This window comes from Phoxinus phoxinus, assembly GCF_949152265.1.
Source record: "Phoxinus phoxinus genome assembly, chromosome: 20".
NCBI lineage: Eukaryota > Metazoa > Chordata > Actinopteri > Cypriniformes > Leuciscidae > Phoxinus > Phoxinus phoxinus.
Genome location: NC_136895.1, coordinates 15,947,395 through 15,958,071, shown reverse-complemented (window position 1 = coordinate 15,958,071; position 10,677 = coordinate 15,947,395). Strand labels below are relative to the sequence as shown.

Below are 10,677 nucleotides of genomic sequence, written 5' to 3'. Positions count from 1 at the left end.
ATTTTATTGGTGTCCTGAAAGTTGCTGCCTTAAATTTTTTTTTTTTTTTTAAGTACAATCAACTTGGATGTTTAAGTCATTTCAACTTAAAATACATAACTGACTTTTCTGGCATGCAGTCACCTCTCAGTTTCATTAGCAATGTTTGGTACATAAGGAGCAGCAGAAGTAACCACATCAACTGGGAAATAATAATGAATTCATCCAAATGATTGCATCGAAGGCCAGCTGGCTTTTTTCTCTATTCTAGTCATAACTGCTGAGATGGCCACTTCAGGCATTGGTCTGAAAGATATCTGCCTGTCTCATGTCCATCCATGAGCGTCTTACAATGGAAAGTTGTCTATTTTGGCCTCATTACTGGTACCTAATAAAGCACAAAGCTTTGATTTTATTGTGGGCATGACAGCAAGCAGAAATAGACGTTTACTTCATGTTCATTTCGCGATTCTTCCGATCAGAGTGTAAATATCTGTTTCATAAATATGTATTATGCATTCATTCATCAATTTATATGCAGTAGTCCATAATGACGGTGTAGTAAAATAATTTACATGATTGTAAAAGTGCTGCATCTTTAAGAAAACGCTGTTGCTCATTGCTTTGAGTGACTTCTCAGTCTGTCGCTAAAGAGTTTGAGCTATGTTATGAATGATTAAGTGGAGGATTCATCCAATCACTTGATTTGAGAGCAATTTTGATTCTTTCGCAGTGAAATTTGGATGACGACGAGAACCTTTGGCTGAACCATCTTGCAAAGGTACTGTATCTCGAATTAAACGTCATGAACGGCTGATTATTCAGATTCTGATTGATCCGATTCTGATTCGCATTGCAAACTCAACTCCGGTACGTATACAAAACATTTCTTACATTATTTCGAGTAAACCAGGACAGTGATTTCAAACAGATTTTGTGAATCATTTAGTTCATTAAAAGAATCAGTTCATAAGAGTCACTTTGTTGTGAATCACACTACACAGATGGTTGTTTTTTAAAGATGCGTTCATGGACTTAAGTTAAGAGAGTAAAAGAGAATCAAAAAATGACTTGCGGTTCAGTGAATCAGCAAATCAGATAATTCAGTAATGCTCTGGCAGACTCAATAATTCATTCAGCTAATGTTTTGTTTTAAATGATTCATATATAGTTTGCGAATCTTACGAGAGATTCAGTAATCGAACTGATTTATAAGAGTCGTTGTTCATGAATTGCATTACACCGGTGGTTGTGCTGTAGAACGACGCGTTTATCTGATCACATTGCAAACTCAGCTCAGGTAAAATTGAATTTGTTTCGCCAGTAGCTTCAGGAAACACTGGCTTTAAGTGTCTTAAAACCAATATGTGGCGGCAAATAGCTCTAAGCCCATAAGCCATTGCAAGGGTAACTTCCTACGCAGAGGTTGTTCGAGATGTCAGGAAACGAGCAGGTCTTTTGACATCAATTGTCGTGTAATCCAGTGTAGCCTTGCATTGGATTGGTTTTGTTTCGCTTTGCCCTTTGTAACGAAACGCTGCCAAAATCCAGAAAACCGAACAGAGCCGCGGAAGCAAGCAATTGAAATTTCAATAACAATTAACCTTTCGCAGACCCAGAGTGCAAAAATATTGACTTTATTTCTCGCTGAATGCCATGTGTAAATTCTCAGACAAGCGTCCAACGGATCAAAACGTCTTTGTTCTAAAACACAGTCATTTAAGTGCTGTCAAGTCTTTAAAAAAAGGGCACCACAAGGTCAAACGCCATCCAAAGCCATCCTAAAGGTGCCCTGATCCATTATCATAAACATCCTCTTGTTTTTTCACTGGCTTTGAATGCGAGAGCCGCCAGCTGTGGGGAGATGCTGGGAGTAAATCATGTCCAAGTGGAAATGTCAGAGAGGGCCTTTCAGACGGGGTTGCCTTGAAATCGATGAGAGGCAGAATCATGTGGTTAATCAGCCCCGTGTTAGCACTCAGAAGTGAAGGAGCGGATCAGAGCCCCGCCGAGAGAGCGTTCTCACTCCATACCAAGACGAGATCGCGTATGCGCTTCCACGCTCTCGTACCCGCACACAAGGGTGACTCCTGCGGTTTACCTCCGTCAGAACTCTGCCTCAGTGCTTAAGTGATGTCTTTATGATAATATGACAAGACAGACGCACACACTCACTCACTCATCTACCAGATCAAGCAATCCGTCCGCATCCCGCACTCGTTCGCCGTAGTAAAAAGCAGCAGTCTGTTTTGATGAGGTCTGTGGAGGGCTCTCAGGCTCCTGATGAAAGCGGTCCGCCGGCTCCTCAGCTGAAGAAATACACTGATTCTTTCACCTTTTCCAGGTCGAAATCACCTACGAGAGAGAAATGACATGATTACTGGGATTTAGCATGAAATAGGTAACAACCAAGACAGAAGAGTTGAGTTTAGCACTCATTATGAAGGCATTGAAATATTACACCAAGTACATTTGTAATCATAACTTTAGCTTTTTGGTGTCTTAATTAGTGTGTGCTTTTTATAGATTTGATATGACATAATTTCCACTTTTAAACTGTCTCTATACACTTCCATTCAAAAGTTTGGTGACAGTAATATATATTTTAATGCTTTTGAAAGAAGTCTCTTATGGCCACCAAGGCTGAATTGATTTGATCAAATATACAGTAAAACAGTAATATTGTGAAATATTACATTTTAAAAGAACTGGTTTCTATTTTAATATATTTTATAATGTTATTTATTCCAGTGATCAAAGCTGTATTTTCAGCATCATTACTCCAGTCTTCAGTGTCACATGATCCTTCAGAAATCATTCTAACATGCTGGTTTGCATTTATTATTATTATTATAAATGTCGAAAACAGTAAAAAAAATTGTTAAAACCATGACAGATTTTTTTTCAGGACTCTTAGATGAATAGTTCAAAATGTAATTTCTCAACAAACATTTTTTTTTTAAATATTACAATTTTTATTTACTGTCACTTTTAATTCATTTTATGCATCCCTACTGGACAAAATGTCTTAAACAATGAACAGTAGTGTATATATTGAACTAATTATATAATTAAAAAAGGAATTAGAAAAAAAACACACTATATACTTTGCTAAAAGAACAATTTCTCAATGTAATATCTAAAGAAATAAAAATTGTGCTCAAACACAATGTCAGCATAAATGAAAATGTAATAAATATGAATATTATAATCTACACTTCAATTGTAATTTACAAACACACTTCAAAATGTAAATATTTCTATTATAAGGCTAAAATGGTCTCCTATTGTGAAACATCAATTTAAAATAATTGTTTTCTATTTTCATTTCTTAAACTTTAATTTATCCGTGTGATAGCAATTTTCAGCATCACTACTTCAGTGTCACATGATCCTTCATAAATCATTCTAATATGATGATTCAGTGCATAAGAAATATTTCTTATTATCAATGTTGAAAACTGACAAAGGACACGTATTTTCATCCAAGTGGTAGAACCCGAAATAATAAATACTGCAAAACTGAGGCATATTAAACAATACAATGCCACTCTATTTAATCAATCCATTCATCTCAAATCAATTTCATTTGTACTTGAAAACATGAAATGAATCCCACAGGACATATAAATATAAAACAAAACCCTTAAGCAGGTCAGCATGTATCAGGACTTTAGAAATAATATTAAACTGTTTTATTACAGAAATAAAAAGTGTGTGTTATGCTGTGGTATACACAGTTATATGGTGAATGAATCATCGTACTTCTTGTTTTTACTGACATTTTAAGCACGTTGTAAAAGCTCCCCTCAATATCGTCTCTGCTGAATCAGGGTTTTGTATGATGTGTGATTTTGCGATAAATGCGCTCATGTTGTCCATTGTGTTTCTGTCCGGCCCGTGTTACATAAACAGATTAACCAGTTGACAGAATTAATTGTCATCAGTTTAATGAAATCTATCTCGCTGATGAACAAAATCGCATGTGTGGTTCTGCGGGACGGTGCGTGGTTATGCAACAGCACAAAAGCTGCCCTAAACCTGACGAGCTGTCAATCAGATGATGTCGAGCCGCTGGCCTGTGCGTCAGAAAGAGACGGGGTTTAACTCACCTGTATGAGGAACGCGGGACAAAAGCTGAACCATCTTATAGTATTCTTGAATCTTCTTTGGCTTGGATGCAACCCTGTGAGAGTAGGAAATGGACTCAGTTGTATCAGGTGATAACTTGATATTTAATTGTTTCTGTCTATTCTAAATTCATTTTGAGCACACAAACTATTTATTTTAGTTTTTAGTGTATTATTATTAGTGTATTATATGGGGTACGATAAAAATTATAATTATTGGTATCTAATTAATTACACAATGTGTCATCTAATTAATTGCATGTCAAATTTGGCTGAGAAATGACCATTATTGTGTTAAATGAGAAAAGTAGATCAAATCAAATATCAAATAGACATTACAAAAAGAAGCTTTAATTTTTTATATATATATATATATATATATATATATATATATATATTCATCTTTGGGTGAATACATTTAATGCTTTTTTTAATTAATATGGAAATTGTATGCATGTATGTGTTTATATATATATATATATATATATATATATATATATATATATATATATATATATATATATATATATATACACACACAGTTTTTATAATATCGGCCATTTATCGGTTATTGTCGAGAAACAGGAAGATACTGTAATTATTGCTATCGTATCGGCCAGAATTTCAATATCAGTACTCTAGTTTTTAGCAGTGAAGTGGATAAATAATATCTTTATTAGTTTATTTTTTATCAGTATCACCTGATATTAGATATTTATCGGCCGGTGTTGGATATTTAATGGTTTCTGCCTACTCCAAATTCAATTGTAACATGCAAGCTATTTAATTTAGTTTTTAGTGTTTATTAATTAATATATATATATATATTTTTATATATAAGAAAGTAGCATAGATTTATAATATCAGCCATTAATTGGTTATTGGCCTTAACGTGAAAATGACTATTTATCGGCCGATTTTTGATTCTAAATACTAATTTTTACTATAGTTTATAGTACTTTACTAAACTATTTACTATAGTTTATAGTAAATTTTTACTATAGTTTTTTGAGTGCATCAGCTTTCTTTAAGTAGTATAGATTTAAAATATTGACAGTTAATCGATTATTGCCTACTAAAAGGGAAATACTGTAATTTTTGGTATCGGACAGAATTTCAATATCAGTGCATCCCAAGCAGTTCGCAGTTTAGTAGCGGACCACTATTAGTAGTAGATATCTAAATATCTAAATATAAAACTAAATATGATGTAGTGGTTAAAAAGCAGCTATGTGCAATGGGACTTACAGAGGCCTGGTGCAGTATTTCTGCAGAAGAAACTCGGACAGCTCCTCTAGAATGGGCTGACTATGCAGAGCCACAAACTGCTCACGACACACCTGAGGAGCGACAAAGAGCACTCAGTCAATCATTATGCACACTAAAGCGCCGGCTTCAATGCTATCTCCCCCTCGCTTCCCTTTTCCTATGCTCGTCTCAGACGTTTCACCTCTCTCCAATTTCAACTTTCCCATTTTAAGAGGAATCTGTGCCCACAAAGCATGTCAGGGAAAGACTTGCAGACAATAGACAGAAGGAAAGAAGGAAAAGATAAAAAAAGAGTCTCAATTCAGACAGTTGAATATGGTTTAAAGGGACAGACTGAGCTATTAAGCTTCAGAAGTTCATTGTAAAGTGTCACATAGAGGTGAAACTTAACAAATGAAGGTGATTGTAAAGTTAGTACAGCCGTAAGGGTGAGTTAATGATGACATAACTTTTATTTTGGGGTGAATTATTTCTTTAAAACAGATCTGTGAAGGAATCTGAGGTAAATAGTATAAAAAGCTAAATTAAACAAGTCTAGTTAATGGCAACTTTCCAAAAAATGGACCAGTCGAGAGGATGAGAGGTACGGTCATTCAGTACGGAAATAACCCATGCTGACAGGGTTGGTTATTGAGCATATGGTGAACTCAGCATGCAAACATCTGGCCATTAAGCGGACATGGTGGGGGCCGCTCAGTCATTCCTATCAAAGGAATTTGCATTGGAAAAACATTCTGCAGTGAATGCTCAGTTCCTTACACACCTTGTTCATGGTGTCCACCGTCAGAGCATGGGTCCAATAACAGTCATGGACGGACACAAACGTAAGACCAGCCCTGCATGTGTGAAGAAAACAAACAACAATGAATAATTCAAACAATAAAAATTACTATTGTTTGCTAATATTATTATGTTATTGTATCATTATTATCAGATATATGCCATTTAAATGATGTATTATCATTATTATGAATTATATGCATTACAAATTATTTATTATTATCATACATTTTTAATATACATGTTCATTTTATAAATTCAATTTGAATATTGTTGTTAATATTATTTATTAATACATGTAATCATAACAATAATATATATTATGAATGATGCATTTGATCATAATAGTATCATTAGTATTAAGTGTTGTAAAATATATTTATTAATATTATAAAATATATGTATATATTATAATATATTATAATATATAAACAGTAACATTGTGTATTTTTCTGTTAATATTTTTATATTTTTAGCAGTAGTACCGGTAGTAGTAGTAGTTTACATATACGTATATTTTTATTCTGGTCTAATGATCATGTTATGATGTTCATTATTAGCTATTATGGAAATAAAAAAACACACAAAAAATCTGTTCTGCAAATTAAACGAAGACTCTGTATGATCTTTATCATATCTGACATAAAAAGGTAATATCGGTCACTCTCTATTCTTAACCCAGGTAAATGTAAACGCTTATATCGGTTTCAGTCTGTATATTCAGGTTAGCATTTTAATTTGCATGTTTAAGAGATATAACATTGCCTGAAGAAGCAAAACCAAACAATACAGTCTCTTAATTTATAAGCTACAAAATTCTCCAGTAAACAAAATATACAACACGTGAAAGATTCTGGGACTGTACAAAGATCCTTAAAATTAAATGAGGTAACCACTGTTAAAGTATATGATTGGTTGTTTGTTGCTAGGCAGCTTGTTGTAACGTTCTGGAGAAAAACGTAAAAGCAGTGATTTTAAAGCAGTCTTAACCCAGGGTCTAAAAACATGATAACCCAGGATTTAAAGACCTTTTGAGAGTGGGATGTAAAACAACAGACGGCTCATCACCTGTAACAATGCAGTGATGTCAGCATCATGTGCGTGGAGTCCAGAGAGTGGATGAAATTAGGCGGGAAGGCGTTTTTTTGCTTCATGATGTCCGGTTTCCTAAATAAAGCACACAAAAAAGCTATGAAGGGAACATTCAGATTTTCTCTCAATAAAAACACACATGGGTTATTAAGGCCAGCGCCACCAATTTCATGCTGGGCAATACACACACCTGTGGCGCCTGGAGCCATACATCACTGAACAGGTAGGTCAGTCTTGAGTATCATCCAAGACAGAGACACACAATGAACATAGAGCACCCGCTAGACCGGTAAAGAGTAATGTGTGTGCTTATTAGGGCTGAAGATATTTCATTATACTGCTCTATATCAGACAAAAAAGTTCAGAATAAAAATAGTCATACTTAAGGTCATGAGTAATATCAAGTAAGCCCTTTTTCTTAGCCTGTGGTGTGTCCTCAGCTTAATAAACTGCAAGGTATTTTTTTTTTTTTTCACAAAACAAAAACCTGTGCAACACTTTTATGGTGTGTGGTGTGAAAGGGAACTAAGTATCTAAGTAACTAAGTACTAAGTATCTAAGTAACTAAGTAGAGAGAGAGAGAGAGAGAGAGAGAGAGAGAGAGAGAGAGAGAGAGAGAGAGAGAGAGAGAGAGAGAGAGAGAGAGAGAGAGAGAGAGAGAGAGAGTAGTCTCAGAAGTCACGCCCACGGACCGTTGGCTGAACGTCTGATGCATATGGTGCACTTATCTGGAAACTAAAGTCGTCATCTGATTGGATGAATTCTACTGGATGTTCCGGAGTGTGTCGCGTTCTTAAATGTTCTGCCTAGAAACAAAGATGCAGTGAAGCCAAACCCCCTCATGGAAGAAGAACACTGTCGTGGGTTTACAACTGTGACAATAGCCGCGTTTCCATTACCCTTCAAATTGCGCAAATTGAAATTGCGAATTGAAAATACGCCCAATGGAAACACGTCAATTTCGCAAAAACTCCCATTTATCGCAAAAACGTTTTTACGCTCGCATGAGGTGGTTTTTCAGGCAATTCAAAAAATAAATATTTGGCAAAACTGCAATGGAAACTGTTTTTGCGCATTTACAGGTCACCTGACGTAGATGACGGGGTGTGTTTGGATAGAAGACGAGACAGAGTTCTTTATTAAATTAATAAAAGACAAAATAATTACAGGAATACTGGATTCTAAACCTCAAAGAAATGCCACAATCAAGACCTCGAAGCAGATATGAGGGAGAAACACCCTGAAACACCTTTTATGTGCCGCTCCAAGTATAAGGGTCTTTCCTTGCCATTAATGCTTGGATAACACACATACGTCTCCTTCGATTAATAATAATAGCTAGTGCAGTGGTTGGGATATACATAAACCTACCAACATCCGTTGCCATGATTTTTGAAATTTTTGGACTTATCACGAGAGGAAAAAAATTTATGTTTGAGTCGCATAACATCAGTTAATTTCGCAATTGTTTTTTGTCGACATTTAAAAAAATAATAATAATAATAAAATAAAAAAATCGCAAAAGTTTTGCGCAAATCTGTAATGGAAACACGCCTATTGAGTGATTATCAGGATCAACTAAACGCTGGATTTTCAAAAGTATGTTGTTAAGTATGTAAAGTTTACGGCATAGACTTTTAAAAATACCTCCAAGGGTTTTACACACCGGTCTGGACAGCGACATTACATTCACACCCTTAAACATGATGCTGAACAAAACAAACTGTGATTGGTTGCTTTACATGTAGTCAGACGGCCTCTGGGCAGTTCTTGGCCAATGAAAGCTGCTATGGAGTCCAGACCATCTGCCGTCTGAACGTCTGGCTATGCGAGACTAGAAAGAGTACAGAAGAAACAATCTACAATCTCTAGGCTTCACAGAGCGACACTGCAGAAGATAATTTCCGGTAATTCAGAGAGGGCTTTAGGTCTCTGTCCACAAGAGAGCTGCTGCCACGCTCTTTATTTCATCATTTATTCAGGTCTCTTCATTAATGAGGGTCTATTCAGCCTCTAATTAGAGCACATGATGGATCTTTGATGCAGTCCGTGGTCGGTTACGCATGCGTGTGAACGAGTCTTCACTTTAAGCTTGTTCAAACAAGCTTCTTTATCTACATCTTACCTAGAAACTGTCCTCTGGGAAATTAGAGCGCTTGTATTAGATCAGCTTGAGATTTCTTTCAACACCTAGATGTGTGGCTGACATCTGGTAGACTGGCATCATAGGTACATATCTGAAGATCAGCCCTTCAGCTTGGTCTGCATGGACACCCAAAGCCATTTCTCAAAGCTTGAGAGGGACGTACAATCACAGTGGCGGCTCTCGGTCTAGCCATGAGTGCTCTTGGCCATCTATGAGAATTGGGAGATCCCTTTTCGTCACCTGGCTTCTGCTAATGTAATTCCTGTGATAGTCGGTACAGGTTTGGTGGTCTATCACAGGCAGTGATAGAGAAGTACAAGTGAGGCCCCATTGTAAGTGGTTTTTAATCACGTCCTTGCGGCTTTTTTGGGGGGGAGAAGGTCAGCAAGATAACTCCCATATGAGGCTTTTCTAAGTGGTGTGAACCAAGCTTGAGTAAAGCACCACAAGGATTGAAACTGTGAAATGAGGTGATCATATTAAAACAGCAGATGATTGCGTACGGAATGAACATTTGGGGTTTCGGTTTGAAGCACAGAAGTGTTTGTTTAATAAATAATGCTGACTTGAGAACATATGGTAAAGTAGTGGATGACGGTGCGTTTGTTTATGCATGGACATTTTGGAGAGAGAGCGTCGAATAAGCAAAGAGACCGCCGACACAAACAAAAATTGTTACCAGTGACACAAAAAAATGTATAATTCAGTCATCACATAGTGACCCCCATGTTGTTTAAAACCAGTATGACCATTATTCTTCGGTTTAATGCAATTGAAGAAATATTAAAAAATGTACCTATTCTTAAATTGGATGTGGACTTTTTATATGACTTTAGAGGACTTAGAATAGAATAACTAATTTGAACAGCTTATATGATACATTTATAGTGCTTTTGTTTCCTTTTTGAATCATTGTAACTTTGTGTTCCAAAGAAAGAAAGGCTTGAAACAAAAATAAAAGGTTGTGGGTGAATAAATGACAATTTCATTTTTGACTGAACTATCCCTTAAAAACACGGTTACATTTAGAAACAACACAATCCTAATTATTCCAGAACATACTTGGTCTCCTATGCAAATGCACGTCAACAGAGGATAATATGAGCGCTGATGTTAATTCATTGTTCATTCTGGGTAGCCCTCCATTCAGTAAATGACATACAGGATGTGCAGCGGTGACATTTCAACACAAAATGCCACTCTTCTCATCTGAGAGACTTTCTGCTTCTTTCATATCCTCCAGGGGTTTCTGTATATGATAATGAATTCTGGCTGTCCACT

At 35.9% G+C, this 10,677-nt stretch overlaps 1 protein-coding gene across 1 annotated transcript in view; it reads right to left on the bottom strand.

Annotated features, from left to right (window-relative positions):
* Positions 1-50: 50 nt before the first annotated feature.
* polrmt (polymerase (RNA) mitochondrial (DNA directed)) overlaps positions 51-10,677 on the bottom strand; it is a 44,129-nt gene continuing 33,502 nt past the window's right edge. Inside the window, exons 17-21 of the mRNA XM_079594026.1 lie at positions 7,227-7,325; positions 6,142-6,214; positions 5,358-5,449; positions 4,092-4,165; positions 51-2,334 (exon numbers count right to left, since the gene is read on the bottom strand). Of these exons, the coding sequence (XP_079450152.1) occupies positions 2,285-2,334; positions 4,092-4,165; positions 5,358-5,449; positions 6,142-6,214; positions 7,227-7,325 (388 nt within the window). The 3' untranslated portion in view covers positions 51-2,284. The remainder of the gene's footprint in view (positions 2,335-4,091; positions 4,166-5,357; positions 5,450-6,141; positions 6,215-7,226; positions 7,326-10,677) is intronic.